General features: G+C 38.5%; 1 protein-coding gene across 1 annotated transcript in view; it reads left to right on the top strand.

Moving 5' to 3' along the window:
• NELL2 (neural EGFL like 2) overlaps window positions 1–23756 on the top strand; it is a 147042-nt gene that overhangs the window by 90446 nt on the left and 32840 nt on the right. The window contains exons 14-15 of the mRNA XM_080576681.1: window positions 17160–17282; window positions 19366–19461. Coding sequence (XP_080432807.1) covers window positions 17160–17282; window positions 19366–19461 — 219 coding nt within the window. The remainder of the gene's footprint in view (window positions 1–17159; window positions 17283–19365; window positions 19462–23756) is intronic.

The following is a 23756-nucleotide window of genomic DNA, read 5'->3' as shown; positions in this document are numbered from 1 at the left end:
AGGCAGAGAAAGATGCATGCCATGGCCCAGAGAAGGGATTTTCCAAGCCCAAGACAATTTTTAAGGCCCCATTTCTGTTCAGTTGCATGGGCCACCTACTCTCATTTTTTCTCCCTCCACTTTCCAGCCAGCATGAAAAGGGAAAGTGACTCCAGTGGAAGGGGTGCAGCTGGGGGCTGCCCTCCAAGAGAAGCCCCTCGAGGGCTGTCCTGTGCCTTGAGCTTAGAGCTACCAGTGAGGGAGGCATTAGGGCTCCCTGTGGATTTCAGGCCAGAGACATGAAGATCATAAAACTGTATCTTCAATAAATATCTCTGTTCATGTGGTCTAGGTAAGGTGATAAATGTCAGAGGGTTTACTAGAAGCAATGGACATGTATTGGACTTACTGGACTTTAACTGGGTTGTATCCAGCTGGACCTTGCTAGCTGAGCCTCCCCCTCTGGCATATTTAAGTCATTTATGTCTCTCAGAGATTTTTCTAATATTTTTCTCAAACTGTTGTCAATGCATTCAGCAGCATTAATATTTTTTTTCTTCATAGTAGCCTCTCTCAGTAAAATGAAATTTAATAATTGCATAAATTGCCAGGAAGCATGGTGGTAGCAAGTTGAGTGACACCTGAAATGTTAATTCTTAGGAATACTGGCAGCACAAATCTGTTGCAAATTGGAAGAAATTCCAAGAACAGCATTAAAATAATTAAGGGTCTGAGGAGATTGACTTGACATATGGGAAAGATTTAAGGAGAAAGCTACACATTTAGCTGCATAATGATGTTGCATGTGCAAAAAGTAGGAATTCTGGTAACATTAATGCTAACAAATGATTACTTGAGGGATGTCAATAATGAAGGGGAAAGTGGGGGGGAAGGGCCTGCACCACTGTGCATCATTTTTCCACATTAGTTGTTACATCTCACCCACGTACTCTGCTCTTTAATGATATTGTAGGATGTCTTTGAAGCAAAGACACCAGGTCATAATGTATAGACAAGGGACTGTCGCATTTAGCCTGCTCAGTGCTCATGCATCTAATACTATCTCACCTTTCTCTGTGCTATTTTTCCCCATGCAGCCATTACTGTTTCATCACTCCAGTTTTCTGACTGGCCACACCATTGTGATTTATTTTATACTTGCTTTGCCTGCAGTAATAAAACCTGTGCCTTCCCCTAAGCCCTCCTGTTTGGATCCATTTTTGTAGATAGCTGTGTCTTATGAAAACCAGCTTATTTGCCTGGCTTACAGTCAATGCCAGTGGATAGTCTTTTGAAGTTGTAGAGAAGTTAATATTTTATGTCACTATGAATGTTTTTGACGCATAGTTGTGTTTCATTAGTAAGGTTGGTAAGGAGACATAGTCTTTACTACTCCCAGAGATTAACGCTGCCTGCTTTGGAGAGGGAGAGATTTTCTGTAGGTTACACAGCAGCTCTGGTGATGTCCCCACTTAGCAAAGATACCTGTTGGTTTGGTATTTTGCTAGGCAGTGATACATGGTGGGGTTTTTGAGCGTGTGTATGTGTGTGTCAAAGAGTTTTTTCAAGAAACATCTAAGGAATTCTCCTGTCTCCATGCTCTGGGTCAGGAGATGCCGAGCTAATGATGCTCTCCAGCAAGTGGGAGGTGTTTTCTTTTAGAACTGCCAAACTTCTTCCACAGCTTCTGAACACAAAGTATTAAAGATATAGTTATAGTCCTCAGCAGAAATGGGAGTTACCTTTAGAGGCTTCTCTTCTGCCCTTCTTTTGAAGTCTCTGTATTAGTTTTGTACTTCTCATACAAAATGTGTTTTATATGTGCAAATGCCCAGTTTTCAATATCCTTTCAGGCAGGAAATAAAGACTGTTTTTTTTGGTATAGTATAAAGACAAAGGTTGTGTCTTGCCTCCTTTTTTTGCATTAATGTTTTGTTTACAATGTAAGTCTTCTGAAAACGCTTATGAGAAAATGGAGACAGGGTCTTTACAATGCTAATCGTGCCCATCATTATCACTTGAGCGCAGATGCTCCCTCTGTTAAAACCAACAGGGACCTGTGATTTGGTTGAAATAACTCAGGTCTAACATTGTTTATCATTCAGATTCCTAAATTATTAGAGGTTTGCCTGGCTGCTCATTTTCTGCTTCTTGCAAGATACAGCTTGTTCTGAGGGTGAAATACAGTCATGTGCTATTTTTATTTATTTATTTTTTTACTTTGGTACTCTGACACACTTCAGATGAAAGATTCCTCTTGGAATCTAGAAACTGAAGCTCATGAACTTGCATCTGCCTCCATCAATTGCTTGGGACATCAACAGGGAGAGAAATCACACCTTTTCCTGTATTGTACAGCAGAAGTGATGCAGGGATACTTGAGAAAATGTTTTGTTGGACTGCCAAAACTTTTCTTCCAGATATTCAGGAAAATGTCCACAAGGGATTCTGTTGTGTGGCTGGAAATGGATTTGTAACAGTACATGTTGGTAGGAGATAGACTCCAGTTAGTTGTGAAGCGTGGGTATTTTACAATATCATGTATTTTTAGTTATTTTTGTTCTAGCTGTACATTTTCGTAACCACAAATCAGTTCTGGGAGGCTGAAAGGAATGCCTCTCCTTAGTTACAATGAAAAATAAAATCTAGTTTACATATGAGGAATGTGGGCTATGTTTTAACACCTGCAACCCCTTCTTCTAAGATTGGTATAATTGCCTGGGATGAATGCAACTATAAGACTGATGTAATCCAGACTTGAATTAAATCATCCAGCTTCTGTGTTTAAAGCTGCACACTCATCTCTCGTTAATTAACAGTATAAAATTGACCTACTTTTTCAGACACACAAGAGCATCCACAAGTCATTGCAGAGATAATGAGAGCTGATAGTGCTTATTACATTGGTAAACGAGGCCACATTTTAATAAGCGACTAAATACGGCTACAAGATGCAACTTTATTCAGCACTGCTGTGTACACTTCACCTTTCACTGCTGCAAAGAAGCTTCAGAAAAAATCTGTGATCTCAGATTAGTAATATAGCATATCAGCTTTTTTATTTGGAAATATAGTAATATAAGGCATTATGAAATTAAAAGCTAATTTCTTCCTGTTTTTTCCCTTGACTCATTTTGATAAGAACAGCAATATTTCAAGTTTTCCTCAAGTTCTCCAGCACTACAGCTGAGCTTGTTGACTCTACTTAAGTCAAGGCTAAGAATAATCTTACAGTACAATGCAAGGGATAGAGCAATAATACTGACAGAGGCTTGTTATAGCATCAATGTAGTGACGTTCAGTGGCTTGAGTAAGGAAACGTTTTAGTCAGCAAACCACCAGAGAAAATGTGATTAGGAGCTCTGGATTTATAATGATGTGGGCAAGATGAACCATCTGTCTCTTCTATCTCTAATTTTGGTGATTCTCCCACCACACACACCTATCTCCCAATTGTATGAATAAAAGATGTATGAACACACATCCATTATCAAACAGGGTAATCCAAAACCCACTGCAGTGATGGTGTCTAGCTATACTGTCATGGTTGCTGTTAGTAATAAACACCCTGGCAGTTAGCTTGTAAGCACAAGGCAGTTCCAACTCAAAACCCATTTGAATCTGATTTCCTTTACTTGGCACAGTTTACATGCTGCTTTATAAGATGTCAGCCTACAATCCTCAGCCTCTCAATCCTCTTTCAGGATAAATTCACTCTTGTGTTGTACAATATCTTCTTTCTAGCTGTAAGATAACTCACAAAGCTAATAGAGGAATGATCATTCAGACAGAGCTTGTTGCTATGCTACTGCATTACTTGGATAACAACACAAGTAATTTTTATATATCTGCTGTATCATATACAAAGGAACTCACGCTTTATTTGGATTGGATCAAGTTATCGTTGACAACTTAGTTTAGAGGCTGTTTTAATCTGGAACCAGACTTTTTTTTTTAAAGAAGTTTTTTTTTTTTTTTTTTTTTAAGAGGAGAGTCCCATTTCCTCCTTGGTTACTGATCCAGTTCATAACAACTGTTAATCTGGCTGTGCAATTACAGCAGGATTGATTTCTTCGCTGATCAAAACCGAACACATTTTAAGGGGTCTTTGGTAGAATACAGTGTGGGTTAATAAAAAGCAAATGTTTTCACTTGACAAATACATGAATGTGTGATTTTCAGTATTGGATGATTAATTCTTTTACAAAAAATATCCATCTTTCTATGGATGATCACAGACTGTGAAAGATAGACTGCAAAGATAAGGGAACATGGTAGGTAGCCTTGAGGATAATTTCCCTGAAGTTGCAAAGATCTTTCTGTCTCAGGAGATGGGAATCTGCTGCTGTCTCGTTGAGTGAGCCATAAGTCAAGGAAGTTGGATAGCTCGTATCTATCATGTCTGAGCCAGCTGGTGATCATCTCATGCTGGGAGAGCATGTTCTCAGAGGAACTCTAGCCAAAGTCAGTCAGAGATGGAAGCTCCTGTATGAAGCAAGACAGCTTTTAAAAAGGAACAGCGGAGTTATTTAAGGTTATGTGGTCATGCTATATTGATGTCAGCATTTTTCTACAAATTCACAATAAAAGTCAAAGACACTGTGGCCATGATATAAATTACCCCACGTTTTGAGGGTATTAGACATATCTGGCAGTATATGACTACTGCCAGACCTGGTGGTCTGTTGGCTTTCTATTGTTGAAAAGTATTTCTGATCTTAAGGTAACAGAGTTGTTAGAAAAGGCAGGGGGGTAATTGTCTGTCAAGACTTATAAAAGGAGACATAACATTTTTTAATTTTTAATATTGTATCTGAAAGTTTATTTCTTTTGATTGAATATGGAAGCTTCCTATGTGGAGAGGAAGGAATCCCTGGATTATTTCTGTTCAGATAACCTGTGAGCATGGAAACTTTTAATTCTTTATAATTTAATTTCCACTGCATGCTAAATGGCATGTCCAGTAGTCAGCAACTCCAACTTATGTGTCCTATATTATTTCATGAAATCTTTCGAAGATCAGCCTGCTGTATGCTAAATGGCAAACCATTTCCTTAACCCATGTTTTATACTATCAGTCAACACTGAAAGTCACTGTGACTTAGTATTTGTCATCATCTATTACAAATCCTGCTTAGGTTTGTCACTGGGATAATTTTTTACCAATGATACTCACTTTTATCAGTCTCTTGGACTCATGATTTTTGACTTAAAAGAACAGATCTACTTTGCTGCATCAAACTTCTTCAAATTAGAAGTTCACTGCTACAGCCAAAAGAATTCAGAAGTAGCCTTTCTGGTTCTCTCAGCTATGTGCTTGAGTAGAAACCTACGTGGTACAAACTTCTCAACCACAGCACGAGCTGTGTACTTGCTAGTCCTTCTTTGCAATCAGAATTATGCTGAAATCAACTCTGAAATGTCTTGGTGCACAAAGTAAACATGTTGGGTTTATTCACTTCACTGACTCATCTGGTGTCAGTGTTCTTCTGTGTAATCCCAAAGAAAGGCTTATATTTTTAGTTCTGCATATTACTTTTGGTGCACACAGAAATTTGCATCCAGACGGTGGCTGTTCCTGCACGAAGGCGTACCGTGAAAGCTAATTTGGTGCTTTTTCTGCTCTTCTTTTTCTGTCTAAGCTTGTTTCAGTTCCAGACTTTGCTCTGTGTTTGCCAGTCGACCCAAATGAGCAGAGAAGAGAGGTGATGGCAGGACCTCTCCACAGCAGTCAGAAAGAGTAGGCCAACAAGAAGGAACAAATACTACCTACTAAGAAAATACATTGGGACCTATCCTCAGGGTTTTGCTCTGGCACTGCCCTGAAGAAGAATGGCCAAATCATTAAAATTAATTTGAAAAGCCATGTTAATACAAAAGGGAGCATCACTGTTTATGCTGTGCTCCTGTACAACATAATACTAAGGTTCTTGGGTGAAATTTCACTTTTGTTAATGTAGATCCATATTGTGAGGCACTGTTTTTAAAATAATGCGTCTCTAAAAGGTTCTTGATATTATTTCAGGGGCCATTCTCAATATACAGAACTGTTCTTTCTTATCATGTCTTTTTTTTTTTTTTTTTTAATACTAGTGGTTTTGAGGCATCTTTAAGTTTGAACTAGAAAACTTAAACCAGAAATTATTTAAGAAATGTTAACCGACTTTCCTGAAGTCAGTGCCCTATACAATTTATATAGTTGGATGTGCAAAAATTGTTGCCATCCCCCATCAAATCAGTAAAAAAAATTGAAAATCTTGATGTCTCTCTTGAGAACTGAGAGCTCTGTCAACAAGCTTAGTGATAAAATAGGAATCTGTCCAACCTGGAGATTTTGTAGGTGTAGATTTTTTTTTTTTTTCTGACAAACTTCCAAACCATCTTAAAAAGCCTGCTTGTTTCCTACTGTCCTTGTATGCCATTATTTTTATACATCATCATAATATACTTTGGAAAAACAAAAGAGGAAATTGTATCTATTTCATATTTTCAAAGTGTACAGTATTCCAGGGAAACACTTGCAGTCAGCTAGTTTGATAAGCCTGTAACTCACAGTGCTTTAAGTAAAAAGTCGCCAATGTCTTCTGCAGGTATTCCTTAAAATCATGATGGGAAGGTGGGAAGGCAATGAGAATTAAGTATCTTAATATTTTATTCTTTTTTCTTTTTTTTTTTTTTTTAATTTAAACTCATGTTTTGCTTTGGGATTGAGAATTTTGTGAAAATCTCAATGTACTTACTTATTGGCATTTTATTCCTTTGTTTTGTTTATTTGTTTCAGCATGTTTCCCTTCCAACATATTAATAAAAAAAATGACCATTTGATTTAAATGGGAAACAATATTTCATTATGCATGCTTATTTTCAAATGCAAAATGGTGTTAAAGTGGTGGACTGCCTAACCGTGCAATAAATGATGAATTTATAGTATCCCAAATATCTGTCTTGGCAGATATTGGAACTAATTTGTAAATACCTACTAAGTTAATGTCCAAGTCACATGGAAATGGAGATTTGGACTGGACTGACAAAGATAAGCAGCTCTGAGTCACATAGACCAATCATCAGGGAAAATATATTGTCAGCAATGGTAATTACAGCAAGTAATTGTGTCATTTACCGTGTTACAGACCACTAAATATGATGACTTTGGAACATATCAGCTGTCACACAGTGTTAACTTTGATGTTCGGGGTTTGGAAAACTATTGAATCTTTCAGTGTTGGTGCATTAAAAAAAAAAAAAAGGTTTCACACTTTTCAGAGTGGGCATAAAATGGTCAGTTCTTTTCAGAAGAGGACTGATTTCTGAAAGGGTGCGATGTCCATCAAGAAGGATACCTTTTGAATATTTTTCGGTGTTTTGCATAAGTTTGGAGTGTATACATGCTCGGTAAGAACAGTTGAGTACTTTGTTCCTAGTTCTTTGAAGGTGGAAATAGATGTAAAATTCAATTTAACTTCTGTATACATTATTTTAATGTTTAGGAAGTAAGTAGAGAATGTGGTTGATTTTTTTCTGCACATATATTCCAGTCTGCTATGAGTAGCCAAGGTGTACTATTAGCTTAGTGCACCTTTCAGGGAGTGGGTTTCACATTAGTTTGAAGTCCTCTGAAGTTGCTCACAGAATCTCAACTTTAATTCTAACTTGTTCAAATGGGAAATATGTAAAGGAGGTAGGATGACAAAGGTGAGTTCATCCTGGGATGACTGTAGTATTAGGAAAATGGAATATCATGTCAAGGCTTGCTTTTTTCCTTAACTCTGTGGTTTGATTCTTAATTCGTATTTTGGATACTTTAGACCTAAACAGCAATGAAGATTTATTGTCATCTCGTTTCTGCTTATTAGAGCAATTAATGGTTTTCTTAAATATGATAGCAGATTTGATGGCAGAATTTTTCAGATACATAAATTTTGTTAACATGTGCCTATGCAAATATTTATCAATATATAAAAAAATACAGAAATAATTATCTGTAAGGCTGGTTGGCACTAGCAACCAATTTGTTTCCAGGGAAAGCAACTTAGGTGCAGTGGTTGTGATGATGCATTTGTTATGCTGTTTTGGTGTACCTCTGTAAACTACCAAGAAGGATCTGCCTTAGGGAAAATCAGGAGCATCACTAGAGACAGTGTTAAGGCTGACCTGAGAGCAAAGCATCAGTATCATTCTGCTTTACCACTGTTATAGCACATTTTTTTCCCTGTTTTCAAGTAGAGAACCCTTTCCTCAATTAGGTGAGCAACACTGAAGGAAGGTCTACTCTCCCCATTGAGAGCCACAAACACTACAGTTACCTTATCAAAAATAGCACTGTCCTGCTTGACATCCAGTGAGTCATCCGAGTGCTTGTGCCACGGTACCTCCAGGGAAATAAGGTGAAGTATCTCATGCATTAAGAAATCTCTCTACTGTATAAGAGGAAAGGAAAACAAAAAAAAAAAGTTTTTTTCCCTAATATTTATGGTTAGATAAGTTGCTCCAGATTCCTGAGGGGAAAAAAAAAAAAAAAGATCAGGAGCAAAGCAACAGCAGCAATTCATCCACCACTGTAGTGTGTTCCATTTTCTTCACCTCACGAGCACTGTCCATGATAATAGCTATATTGTAACTGTAATTTACCTAGGAGCCCCCTGGAAAATCAGTTGACAAATTCTGGTAATGGTGATGTCCCAAAAAGAGTAGAAAAGAGACATCAGATGTCTCCAGAGAGTTCGTACTAAAGTTTTAGTTTATCAGACCAACTTTGGACAGTACTTGATTGGTTTTAGACACCTTTCTTCTGTCCCATGGTATATCCATCCCTCTGTTATCTCCATGCTGAAAAAAACCTGTTTTGTTCAGAGGTGTTTTTGTGGAGCCCTCTGACTGTGTAGATGGATTGTTAACCAGAGTAATCTAAGAAGAGGTAGCAAGTTATCAGTTTCAGCAGCAGTCTGAGAGCTACTTCCCGCTTTCTTTGTATAGCAGAAATATGTATAGGATGGAGGCCAAGTATCCAATACAAGTATCTGTTGCTTGTGGCAGACTTGTATAACATTCTTTACTTTTAGTAAGGAAACAGTAAATTAAAAGAGTTGGCATTAGGAGAAGTAAAATAAACATTTTTCACTTGGCTGAGTAGGATATTTACAGCTCCAGTCTGGCTGTTCTACTAGCAATAAAATGGGGAGCACTCCTGTAGATGCAGAATTCGCTATCGTTGTCACTTTTGACAATATAACAGAAGATTTTGAAAGCATGTTTATCATAAGTACCTGGGAGGTTTAGTGCACAATACAAGTTGGAATTTAAACAAAACCACCTAGGACCAAATAACACATCTTGCTAGATCTAAATAAATAAATAAACGGAGAAAATCTAGATGATGAAATATCTTTTAAAACATAGGAACCTTATTTTGAATGTCAATGACAAGAGACAATATATTAAGAGATCAGTTTGAATTAAGGCAAAGAAGAAGTCTCTGACAAGGTCACAGACCTTATGTCTAGACTGAAATCTCTTAAAGTGGGATTTTCAGTTACTCTGCATTTGCATTACAGTCCTACAGTTGAAATCAGTGGGAGTAACAGATTTTCCTTTAGGGGAAACAGGCCTATGCTAAGTGCTTTAGAAAATCCTTCCCTTAAAATTTTCTGTTCAAGGAAGAATACAGAAAATGGCAGACATGGAGGAAACTGGAAATAAAGCTTACTTTACTTTAGCTGTCATACTAAATATTCTTCAATATATTTCCTCTGCCTGACTGGTTGAAAAGTGTAAAAACTTATAGGATGTTATGTGAAGTAATACTGATTAATTGTACAATAGAACCCTCCATGAGAATGTATTTTGCAAAAATATATCTCGTTCCATGAAACTGGAAATCATGATTATGATACACATTCTGAGGTTGAAGAAACATAAGTGGGTTTAAAAATGTTTAAACAATTTGTTCAAGAGCTATGGAGAAAGTAATGGTAGTCCTGCCTGAAAATATGTATTTTAGCCATCAACTTACCTATTGTGGCTGGGACTGAGAATATCTTTGTCTTCCCTGTGTTCAAGGAGATCTTAGCACTGATTTTGTGATGAACAGATATCACAGGAAGGAAGGACTGGTCAACATTCAAGCTGTGTGTCGGGCTTTTCAAGTTAAATTCTGGGGGAAATGTATACCCTTCTTAAAGCCATAAAATATATTATTGGACTTACAGAGTTTGGACTTACAGCATTTATTGTTATTGGAGTTAAAACATTTCTTCAGTCTAGGAGGAATACCCAGAACAGGAATAACCAAAAACTAAAGAAAAGAGATTTTATTCAAAGAAAAATTTCATAATATTCTGTAAAGAAGAAAGTCTTAAAGTCCAAGTGAGAGGATAAAAACAAACAAACAAACAAACAAAAAAAACATATATGCCTCTTGCAGGATTTGGTATGTGAAATAGTTTTGCTAGATGAGTCTGTTGTGAAATAATATGTAAAATTGAATTTTGTCTTAAAATCTGTTTTCAAAAAAACTAGTGTTTACTAGGATTAGAACGTCCCATATTTTTGGAAGTTATATTTGCATGTAAATATGCAGTATTTCTCTCTCTTTTTTTTTTTTTTTTAGAATATCAGGGTAGCTAAATATATAATAAATTATTCACACAGTCACAGGATTGTGCAAAACAAATTCAGCAACACAGTATAGTTTAGCTAACCCTTTCAGTTGTGATAAACTGCCAGAATAATCATCAGTATTTGGGAGTTTGATGCAGAACTGTTTTTAGGTAAATCAGTGTCCCACAGTTCCGGTTATTAAACTGGAATAGGACAGGTCTGACTTCACTTAAACTGAATGAATTCAAGCTGCACATGTGCAACACCAAAATGCCAGCTTCATCCCTGCCTATCTCCAGTCTCCTCAGAGCTGCAGCCACCTCAGAGCTTTCTCCAAAGCACTCCTAACCTCACAGAGTGTGGAGCAAGGAGTGTGGGTCCATGTTTTTGCCTTCTCTTCTTCAAGCGTCTTGTAGCTACTTTTAATCCTTAGCCAATAACTGCCAATAATATAGTTCCCCTTTATAGTATAAATAAGTCCTGCAGCTTTCTTGTAATGGATAAGAAAAGGAACAGTGGATTTTGGCTGTATCCCCAATTGGACTTTCTTCCTAAGATTTTGTTGTAGTTTCTTTCTTTCCCTTTTTTATCATCTTAACACCAAATATAGAATAAGTGAATAAGCTAATATATAAAAGAGAGAAGTAGACATCTGGATGAGATGATGGCAGCTGTTCTCCCTGAAGAACAACAATGGACTAAGTAATTACAGACAGAAACAGCATTTCAGAAAGCAGGATTGTCTCTAAACAGACCTTGAAAATAGAACATGCACATCCCAGATCTATTTTTATTATAAACATAATTGAAGGGGGAAAAATAGGAAAATTCTGGACATAGATTTATAAAAATAGTTGTTTTCTTTCTGAAGAAAGAATTAGAAAATGAGGACCAAGAACAGGATGGAAATATGGGAGTGGATGAAGGTGAAAATCAATCAATTAGCAAGATTAGCAATGAATAGACTATTGTAGGGCAACCTGGATTTTCATATCCCTAGATTCAGCTTTGAACAGAGGACAGCTGCTGGTGGTCATTAATTAATGATTAATGACTTCAGTGTTAACTAAGGGTATAGAGTTTGATGGTAACCATGAGTGATTAAAGCACGGATTCCACTTTGCATTTGAATTAGGGAGTACCTATAGAAAAATGAACTGGGGAATATTTGAATTGGGTAGTATCAATACAAAAATGTAACTTAAATATAGAGAAATGATAGCATAGTCATCAATAATTTTACAGCATTTGCTCCTTGAAAATAGTGTGCATATACTGAGACAAGTAACCCTGCTAATTAGAGTTTAAACTATCTAATACGGACTCTTTAAAGAAATTAACCATCTGTCATTTCTCTAATGATCGTAATGGAATAAGTCTTCCAAACTGCCTATATAATTAATACTAATTTTTGTCTTGTACATGAACTGTATGAGGAAAAGAAGCTTGTAATTAAGATAAACTGTAAGTGGGCATTTAAATGTGTTAAGTATTGATAATTCAAGTAATGCTTATCTCTTGTCACTGTTACTGCCACATCAAATTGTCAGCTGGTCACTATGGTTCTATCTATGGATTTATACTGAATTAATGGGAGTGAGATAGGTGACAAAAAGTCATTAGAGTTCAAGAATTCAGAACTTTTATGCACTTCTGTGGCTCAAAAGTGATCTCTTACTTTCCAATATTAGTAATGAATGGTTTGGGAAAACTGACAGCGTAATATTCTTTACCCATAAGTATGTGATGCAGCTCAGTCATAATTCCTTTTTGCTGTTGTGTTGGATTCTGTTTGTTCTTTTTTTTTTTTCTTAGATGTTTGCAGAATTTGGATGCACAAGATAAACATTGCAAAGTTGGCAAAGGCTTGCAGTACACAAGTGTGAAATGCTATATAGATCTTCTGTTTATTTTTAATAATGAAATACACAATAGGAAGGATAGGGGCTGATGTTGCACAACACTAGGAAAATGAGAGGAGGAGGAGGTAGGTGACACACCTCATAGACAGCATGTTAACTTTTACTGAGTTCCGCAAAAATCTCTGCACAGGTAATAAAATTAGTAAAACGGATCCCCCCAGCTGCCATTGCTGTGTTGTACATCGTAAGGTCTAGTGGGTCTGTACTATCTCCTGAGAATGCTGTTATTCACCCTAGATAATCTTATAAAGTTTTTGTCCAGCAAACCACATAGTATTGTGAAATAAACCACATCACCTTTACTTTCTGTGCGTGTATGTATGTACGTGTGTGTGTGTGTAATGTGTTTGATGCACAGTCAAATGCACATAATTGAATTAATTACATTGTTAAATAATTTTTGCAACTCTAAGTCATCTGTGTCATAATGAACATTCTATGTTTTTTAATGAAGCTTTCATATGCACTTACTGTTGCTATTATTATTACTGTGGAGCAATAACAAATTATGGAGCTGGAAAATATTTTGTATCTAGAAAGACCTCATTTTAGACATAATTTAGTCAATATAAATATTGCATTTAAAACTTCAGTTGATTCTCAGAGCAGAAATTTTATGAATTTTAGCATGTTTGAGCATAGATTCCTAGCCAGTGCAAAATGGATTTTGGATATATTAGATAAAATAGCTTTATAAATAATCACTGAAACCAGTGCTTTTGGTCTTTATTGAATGTTTATGTAAATTTAGGTGTGTTGATCATTAAAATATCTCTGGAAAAGTAATTTTTATTTCCTTTCCTCTGCAATACTGTTATACTGTCCTGTCCCCATCATCATTATGGTGTGCACTGAAATAAGTATGGGACATTTGTTAAATGTGTTTCACATCATTTCCAAAGATACTTGAAATAAATGGCCTCAATGCTTCTTCTTAGAGCATAAGAAATATATCTGGGCAATACTGGCATCTCTAAATAATGCAAATAATGTTTCTATATATTTTTGAACTTTAAAAAGTGGAAGAATCCATATTCACAGTTCTCTTTAAATGATTATTTTAGGAATTGCTTTCTGGCTTCTTTGTAATGCACAGTTCTATCTTCTTCTACAGTTCATGGATTGCTATTTGAGATTGCTGAACTCAGTCTCCTCAATGTCCTCTCTATTTAAGATAACTTCCTGTACTAAGCATGAATTAATAAAGAATTATCAACAGAGCACCACCCTTTTTATTACAATCAAGTATTTCTACCTTTAATAAAGCTGAAGAGTCATACTTTGTTATTAATAGAGAATTCTGGCAAAAGCTGTTTCTGATGGCCTCATCAAAATTGCTGTGGATAGTGTGGCACGTATTAGAAGAGTGAATGTCTTAAAGAGCTCTATGTGCAGGAATTTTTCCTCTGTATTTTAACCATTTGTAATCAGTCCATATCAGAGCCAATCATGCAGTGCAGCCTGATTGCTCTGTGAGGTGCCACTCAATATATATTAAGCAAATATGAAGAAGTATGGAAGGAATATGAAATACTATGTTTAAATGGTTTAAACTGTGTTATCGAACCCAAGCCAACAAATCTGGGTGGAAGGTGGAACATCCTGATTCTTTTTTGCTGATTTTTTTCTATTCCTATAATTTTAAAATGTCTGTTCCTTTAATAGAACCACAAATTTTCCTGTTACTCTGGGAGATTTTCCCCCTAACTAGTAACATGTAATCTTCAATCCAAAAATCATTTATCAGGGCCATGATTTTTTTTTTTTTGTCTGTGTGTGTGTAATTTATAGTATTTTGTTTAAAAGAAAAACATACCTCAAGTTTGAACACGTAACCAAAACTGTATCAAAAGAGCCTGCACTTCTATTTCCGTGGCTGTGCTGGACCCTCCTCCTGAAATGTCAGCAGACATCCTCCACGAGCTTTCTTACGGGAGGATATGAAACACTGGAGTTTCTTACAGCAAAAGTAGGAAACCAAGCACGTTATCTTTGAATCCAAGCTTTCTGATTTAGCTGATGGACCATTAATTTTATTGGTATTGTATGCTTTAAGCAAGTCCATCTTAAAAGACTCAGTAGGTTTTCTTAGCCCAGACAGTAAATGTTTGGAAGGTGCATTTAAGGATGAGAGTCTTCTTTTTCCTACAAAGGCCATACATCTGTGCAAATGGTCTTTAAGCCCCCAGTACTACAAGATGGAGTTATCCATATCTGTACTGGAACACTGACAGAAATTTCACTTGGCAGGGCAGCCACAGCGCTTCCCCTGCCTGTGGGTCTCTTGTGGGCTTTCAGAAATGTGCTGGGCAGGCCCTTAGAGCCGCTCCTCTTGGTGTCAGTCTGCCCCCAGCTGCTTTTCTCTAATAAGCTCTTACCCATAGTAAAGAGCTGTTGTGCATGCTGGGGATGCTGCTGCATCCCCAAGGCATGGGGTGGATGGTAGCACTTTCTCATTGAGCATGATATTTAATTTGCCAAGCGCAGTGATTTGAGCTGAGTTTACCAGCGTGATGTATCGCTGTATGTACCCTGCCTCCTGAGATACCAAGATAATGGCTTTGCAAGATATTTTGGCCTGCTGAGTGCATAATGTTTCTCAGATTTCCATATTTTCCTGTTGTATGCTATATAAAACCTTTACAAATGAGAAAATGATATATATTTATATATATACATGTTATTAAATAGCACACCATATTTAAGTAATATCATAATATTAACACAAACTTAGAAAGCCAGACTATTATTACGGTATAGAAAACACTTTTAACCTTATTTGTATGGTCAAGACATCCCTTTCTTTTATTTTGTGGCCTGATCTAGCATACATACTGCTTCAGCCAGCATGAGAGATTTCACTGTGGTAGGAGTCTGGAGTCAAATATTGTAACTGGATTTGAGGTGCCGGATCATTTGGTGAACAATAACAGTTTTAGTTATTCATGCTGAGAGCAAAGTAATTAAATCTCATGCTTCAGGGCAGAGGCCTGCAGCCTGTGGTTGGCTGCATCCAGTAAGGGACTCGGCCTGGAGAGTGCCAGGGCCTCCATGCTGAGGGCTGATGAGAGTGTTGGTGATGGTATGAGACGTGCAAGACCCTGTCTAGAAGAGGGAGAACAGGTTAGTTTAATAAAACAAAACAAACAAAGAAATGAAAACAAAACAAAAAAAAACAACAAACAACAACAACAACGACAACAAAAACAACACAAGAAACCTGTGCAGTGTTTAAAATTGTAAATTTACATTTTGGTGATTTTTCCCTCTTTTAAACAACAGGTACTCACCATTGCTAGAAGACAATTTATATCTAGTCGTAGGCTAGGGATGTGCCATTCTGCCAGTTTTATACTCCTGTGGTTTATGGCCAGTATTGAAATAGCAAGTTGAACTCTTCCATAGTGATTTGCAAATGTTAACAAATTAATTTTCTTGACAACCCTGTGGGGTGTGTGCAGACTTCAGCTTTTATTTATAAAGGGGAAGATTCAGAGCAGTGTAACAGCCAAGACTAGGGAAGAAAGAGCATCCAATTCCAGATTTAAGACCTGTGTCAGACAGCCAGAACTGCCATAAGCTGCACTAATAAAATTTGCTAAAGCCTGTACAGAATGACGGCTATGAAAACCTCACATGCAGGTTGGTCCATGTGTGCTGACTCAAGTTACGTACCTTTATGTTCCCCAAACAGCCAGTTTTCCTGAAAAGAAAATTTCAGGGAGTCTGAAATTATTTATGCTTAGATGAATAGTATTAATTTAAAAAAAAAAATGGAATAAATATTTTCAGAAGATGAAAACATTTCATTTTGATGCCTACAGACTAAGATACTGCATTTTGAATATACTAGAGCATTTCACGTGACATATGGAAATGACATTTTAGAGCATCTCATGTTGAAATTGCATTTTCCATTTTTTTTAAATCACAAACTAAGACATTAAAACGTTCACCAGTTAAAATGCTTGCACAATACTTTTTGTTTGTTTCAGGCTAAACAGTACATTTCAAGTTTACACAAAAATCAATTGTCCATAGTTTTAATTTATTCCCCCAAAGGAATATCTCCCCAGCATGTCACCAGACTGAGGATTTCTATCTCAGAGCACACCGTGACCAAAGTGCCTTACTCTAAGGAGCAGTCAGACCTTTGTTCCCAGGTTACTTAGCTCATCCAAAATAAAGAGCTTTGTATGCACTGAAGTGAAAGAAAACAAGGGCTACATTTTGAAGTCCAGCTTTCTGCTAACCATATTTTTTACAGCTTGGAGCACGTGACTCACACCATTAGTCAGCTTTCTGCAGGAAACCGTATGATTCCTGCATAGGATAAGCCTACATGAATAAATTATACAGTAGAACTAGCATATGGATTTTCAGTATGTTAGCCATCTCTTTGGCAAATATTTACAAGAATCCTGTAGCCCACATGGAAAGTGTAATGATGATTGCTCTCCATTAATGACAGTGGAGTTATGCTCCAACACAGTCCTTGCGTAGTTGCCTGTCCTAAAACCGAGTACTCTGCTTATCCCATTGTTACGTGTGCATATTGCTGTGTCATCACTAACTACTACAATGTTAATCTCTTACCAGAAAGCTTTTATTTTGTTGTGGTGTGAAGTTTCAAGAGTATCCTGTTCTTGTTTCACTTTTCAGAGCATGATGAATGTATAACAAACCAGCACAACTGCGATGAAAATGCTCTCTGTTTCAACACTGTGGGTGGGCACAACTGTGTCTGCAAGCTGGGTTACACGGGAAATGGTACTGTGTGTAAAGGTAAGCTGCTGAAAACCTGGGGGTTCAGCATGCCTTGAACTGGGTGAGGTGCTTTGTCGTGGCTAATGCATATCTCTTTGTATACCTTGAAGAAGACAGCCAAAATGGTAGGCTGGGCATTGAGACCTACATTGTCCACACCTGATATATTGCTTGGATGAAGTGGAAGTTATTTGGTATGCTGTGTCTTTTTATTGCAAATGAGAAAAGTGGTAGGCATATTTGCACAAACCCTTTGCTGCAAATGAAGTGGTGCCCTGTTTTCTAGCATTCTCAGGCCCTGGTAAACATTAGAAGTCATATTACTGCTTTTAGGAAAATGGACCCAAATCCTTGGGAGTCCTCAGACTCCTAGCACAGGATGTAGAGGATGCCTGACAAGAAAGGTAGTGCAGTTGTAGGTGAACTGGCAAGACACGAGAGGTGGTCTAACTGCAGCAACAGCATGCCCAGCATTCCTTGAAATTGCACTCAATCCACTTGATGTGTTAGGTGTCCGACTCAAAGGGGCCTCAGTTGATGTTGATATCGATGCAGAGATACATTGTGCTGCTGCGTTATCATGGCTAAACAACCCTTTTATGATCTTAGCACTAGTTTTTCCTTCACCTGAGTCACAGCATGACTCTTCTAAATATTCCTCACATAAATGAGCAGTTTGTAAAACACCTTAGCATAGGCCACATCCAGGGAAACACATGGGCAGAGAGAGAGATGTCAGCGAATACCCCCTTTTATGCTGTGTTCCCTCCTCTGGGGAATGGGAAAAGGAAGTTGGCTGGGGAAAGTTCAAACCCACAGCCACTGCTCAGCCTGTGCAGCTCATAGGTGAAGGTGTGTCAGCTTACAAAAAGGTGGCAAAGACAAGATGGATAACCCTATTTCGGCACTGAATGCAGATCTAACATTTCAGGGGATACCTGTCCCCACTGTAGAAGTGCATCCCTCACCTCCTTTTTGATATTAAAAGTATGGTATGCAGTACTCAGAAGGCTCAGAGCCTATGTATCCCATTCTCTGCAACCCTGACTTGGATGCTAAGTTGTGTCCTTCAGAGGGAGCTGGTTGTGCTTCTTGTCTCTGGGGGTTTGGCAGCTTTTCATGTGCTGTGCTTGCTGTTCTGGGTTGTCTTGCACAAGGAGGCTTAGATGTCTCACTCAGTGCTGGGGGTCTCACACCATGAGTCTGGTGCCGCAGAACTGAGACCTGGAAAGCTCAAATTCATGACACCTACAGCTGCTCTCAGATGTGGCTTAAGGCCTCATCCCATGGCTGGTCACAGATGCAAGGTGAGCAGTGTGCCCAGATTTCCACAGTTTGGAGTGCTTAGTGGTAACTCTCATCGACCTACCCTCACCTCCAGTGTTCTGTAGGTTCTTGTGACCAGAGCATCGCTCATTCTGTATTGCAGATACAACCAGAGCAATTAAACAGCTGCTGTGGCTTGCATCAGAACTAGCTGCATTTCTCTGCAAGCAGAGGAGATTCTTTAATGCATGCACATATTTATAACTATATCTGGAGAAAGCTGAAATGCCTTAATACATGAGCACAGCTTCTCAGATTGCAGTGTGCCAACAAACAAATCCAGGGATTGACTTCAAACTGTAAATGGTAAATGTTTTTGAGTTCTTCAGAATCTCTTGAGAGAAATTGCTATTTTTATTGTTTCAATCTAGTCTCTGAATCAACGAAGAGGGTAGCCAGCTGATTTAGAGCTCATTTGTGCCTGTTGTGCTCAGGCATTCATTTGGGAAGCATAGAAGAACAGCACTGCCTTACGAGGTCTGTTCCAAGGGAAGATGCTGCCCTTCACTGCTTTCCAGTGCATGGGAAGAAGTACATATGTGGGCTGTTGTCTTCAGATGATTTACACTAATCTCGTTCTGTAGCTTGTCAGCCCATCTGGCCAGTGAGGCAGGGGGGCTATAAACCATCCCTTAGTGACCTCTGTCCTTAGGAGAAAGCAGCCTCTGTGCTGAGTGCTGCAGGGACTGCATTTTGTCTGTCTGCCAGAGCCCTGTGGACACCTGCATTGATACTGAGCGTAGCTTTGTTAATTTCTGTGCTTTTATTATTTCAGCATTTTGCAAAGATGGGTGCAGGAATGGAGGAGCCTGTATTGCTTCCAATGTGTGTGCCTGCCCACAAGGCTTCACTGGCCCCAGCTGTGAAACTGGTAAGATGATAATTGAATTTATGGTGAAGGTAATCCAAGAAGGATGCTTGAGGTAATCCAAGAATAAAGGAGAGTTTTAACTGTGTGCCCTAAAAGTGGAAGCTGCTGCTCAAAAGTTACTCACTTTTCCTACATGCCTCCCAAGTGAACTCATTACAGCAGTTCTAATTAGAAACACATGGACTGGAAAAATGAGAACATGAATTAAGATGTCTTGGGTTTTGATGTTTCATAATTAATAAGAATATTATAGACTCGCTTTTCACCTTAAATGATCTTTGGTATCTCTTATAAATGGCAGATAATATGTCATCTAGATTTAAGTCCCAATAACTGATTACTCCTCTGCTGTAAATGTGTCCCTCATTTGCTAGCCCACCTTCCCTTGCAACCTTATTTGAAGACTTTGATTAACTCAGCATTCTTTACTCCATGTAAGGCAGATTTCCTGCTGCTTTTATCTCCTCTCGCAGGCATTCCTTTCTCTTCTTGCTGTCCCTGAGGATGGCTGTACAAATAAAGCCTTGTTTTAGAGCTTTATTTTTTAAATCTTGGATCTAGTCAAATTACAGCAGGAGGCACTTTGCCCAGCAGAGTAGTGTTAATACTTAGTATCTCGAGTCCCTGTAAATAATTTCTCAAAGTTCAAATGAATAGTTTCAGCACCTTTATTTATTGCTGCAGAATTTTAAAATGCATTCTAACAGTACGTGCCCTCAGGAGGTAAAGAGAGAAAGCTCGCTTAGATTAATTGGCTTCAGTATGCCTAATAAAAGGGCAGTCTGCCACCTATGATTGACTATTGTTGCCATTCTATATTGCCTTCAATAAATCTTCCAAGCAGAGGAAAGGAGGTCATTTGAGCAAGTATTGCTTTCATCTGACTTGTAAACATGTCCAGTTTAATGAAAAACACAGACTGATCTGAATTCTGTATTATCTGGTCCATTTGAGAGGTGAGAAATGAGATTGTTTTCGTTCTGCTGTAGCTGGACATATATTACCACAGAGCGCAAGAGGGGTGCTGCTTGTTGATCTATTTCTAGAAAAATGTCAAAATGGCAAGATTTCAGGTATTCCTCACTCTTTCACAGACTGGAAATAATTTGGTGCAGGATGTCAAGGTCTCTTCAATGTAAATTTTGTGTTTCTTTTGGAACAGTTTATGATCTAAGATAATGCTGAAGTATTAAAACAGTTACTTTGTTTTAGTAATATTTGTCTCACGTGCTCCTTGCAGCATTCTACTGTTATCAGCTAAACATAATGTGTATCATTTCAAGGCCCATATTCATCTTTTCTAGCTTTTTATATCTATCTGAAATGTGTAGAATAGAAGCATCTTTGTTTTAGTCTGTATAGGCAAAATGAGCAGCCACTGTCAAAGGGTGATCTTCCTTGTCTAAATTGTCGCCTGGAAGTCCTGTCTCTGTTTTCTTCTTTTGAGGAGAGCCCAGGTACACTCTGTTCCCAAATCATAAAGTTCAGATATAGGCCTAGAGTTAGCTTCAGTGCATTCAGGCTCAATTGCCCTGCCAGGGCAGCCAGACTGCTGGCCTTCCTGCCCTTCAGAAACCTCACAGGAGGGCAGGCAGCAGAGCCGAATGCCTTTGGAAGCGTCGTACCATATGTTCTGAACATCTGATCTCAGTATTTAACATAAGATTAGTATGTTAGTCTTGACCCAATACATGAGATCTAGTGATACTGTTGCTATGATTTGGAGGCAGTTTGGCAGCGCCAAACCAGTTTTGTAGGTCAATTTTACATGGAGAAGCCCCACTCCGCTGGTGGAGGACCACCAGACATCATATTCGTTCTTACTGGTGAAATGAATCATGTCAGTGGTCAGCCAAAGGGTACAAGCCTGGTCACCTTATTTAGATATTAATGTCCAGGAGTGGGATTATAGTCAAACTGCATGTGGCTTTGAAACACACATAGTCTGAAATACCTTCAGTGTGACAAATGAAAGAGATGCCCTGTTCATTCTGAGACTACGTTTAGAAGCATGCAGCCATAAGGGAAAACCTGAGCTTCAGACAGCACTTACTTACTCCCAGTGAATGTGGCAGAGTTTCATGAAGGTAGTTCTTGTTAAGCTTGAAGTGATCAAGACATTCACACTACAAATAATTTATGCTGGAAGCTTCCCTTTTTGAACAGTTACTTTATCTCCAAAAGTGTTATAAATTTTTTTCAGGCAGACATCTTTAGTTGCAGTCACATACAAGTAGACTGCATAAATGATAAGATGCCATATCTATTTTTAAATCACATACTACTTATTTCTGTTTATGCCACACATATTTAAAAACTGCTTATTGAAGATTATTGGTATTTTTCACTTAAAACATGTAGTGTTATAAAAACTGATATCAGCTGCTGAACCTATGAAACAATAGGATATCGAATCCACACCGCAGCAATAACCTAGAAAATACAATCACCAATTCTTACTTCATCCTTCTGTAAAAGATTGATTAGTAGCTGTTTAAATCATTTCTCAGAACTGTGGCGAGGATGAGGTTGGAAGGGGCCTCTGCAGATGACCATGTCCAACCCACTTGCTCAAAGCAGGGTCAAATGTGAGTTTTTCCTAGCTTTGTCCAGTTGGATATTAAGTATCTTCAGGGTTGGAGATTCCACAGCCTCTCTGGGCAACCAATTCCAGTGTTCAGTCACCCTCACAATAAATAAATAAATAAAATAAAATAAAATAAAAGTTTTATTTTCATTATGCTTAAATGTGATTTCCTGTATTACAATTTAGGCCCACCCTCCCCAAGTCGTTTCCCTGCACATAACTGAGAAGTGTCTGGCTCCCCTACCACCATGAGGTATTGATAAGATCTCCCTCAGACTTTTTTTCTCCAGGCTGACTATCCTAGTTCTATCAGCCTCTCCTCGTATGACAGATGCTCTGCTCCCTAAATAATCTTCAAGACCCTTCACTGGATTTTCTCCAGCATGTCCATGTCTCTTTTGTACTGGGGAGCTCAGCACTGGACCCAGCTCTCCAGATATGACCTTGACAGCATGAAATAATGGAGAAGGATCACCCCCTTGACCTGCTGGCAATGCTCTTCTTAACACAGCCAAGGAGGCCTTTGGTCTTTTCCACAAGGGCACATTACTGGCTCATGTTCATCTTGGTTGGGTGCCTCACCCTTTTCCATGTCTGTTCCAAACACCAGCTCTGCACATATATTGTCGCTATATTCTTCTCAAAGCCTGAGAGGGATGATGCTGTCCTTGCTCAGGTCTTGCCTATGGGGCCAGACTTGTGTGTCATAGGACAGGCCATTGACCCAGAACAGGGAGAAACCACACCTGAAATGGCTGGGATTGCTGGTATCTAGAGCATTCCCTTAAGTCTTTAATGAGGCTCTCTACCATTTATCAAAGACCTGGCCTGCTCCCTTGGTGCCCTTGTTGTTGGCTGGGGAGTTACACTATTCCACCGTTCATCTGTCAAAGCTGCAGTTGGGAACGGCTTGTAATAAGAGATCAGACCCTTTTGCACCAGTTTGGATGAATAGCTGATGAACTGGCTATAGCTGTAGGCATGGAAGCTAAAAGGTGCAAGCTGGAAATTCAATCAGGCCCAGAGGGATGAGACTCACAGCTCCTCTGAGCCTTCCAAAGGAGTGGAGAGGAGCAGGGGCAGTGACTGGGCACCAGTGAGTAGGAAGCAGACAGCCTCCTTCTGATGGGAGAGGTCAGAAATTTTCTGATAAAATTATCCTGAAACTGAAACGTGGTCTTAGGGCAAGCCCATTCACCCGGGACACCAAGCAGCAACACTACCAGTTTGGGTAGATTAGTAACCAGAAGCTTGTTTGTCTTTAGAGGCATAGCTGTAATTCTTTTCACCTGTCAGCTGCCACAGAAAGGGTATGTCAGATTCCTAAACACAATGCAGCTTTGGCAAAGAGAAGCAAAGCTTTCTGTAACTAGGTGTTGGGCATTGAATTTCATAGAGATTTTTGCTTCTGAGCGGGTGCTTCTGGGGTGTCAGTAGTAACTGCTGTTCCCTCAGTAACGTAAGAATGAGGATCAGCTAGTACTGTTAGATATTATTTTCATGAGATGAGGTATTCACTGTGAAGTGCCTTGAAGTTAACAGAGCTGTTGCAAGGCTTTAGAATTTTCCCTGCAAGCCTTTTAGATTAATCGTGGCCTATGCCCTGTTGAAATGGATCAGTGGGACAAGGAAGCAGATGTAAGAATCATGTGCAGATACACTGACCTCCAGCACTTCTTTTTTTTAAAGTGGTAATAGAACATAAAAA

Source organism: Anser brachyrhynchus (genome assembly GCF_964034855.1).
Source record: "Anser brachyrhynchus genome assembly, chromosome: 1".
Lineage (NCBI taxonomy): Eukaryota > Metazoa > Chordata > Aves > Anseriformes > Anatidae > Anser > Anser brachyrhynchus.
This window is presented reverse-complemented; position numbering and strand designations above follow the sequence as displayed.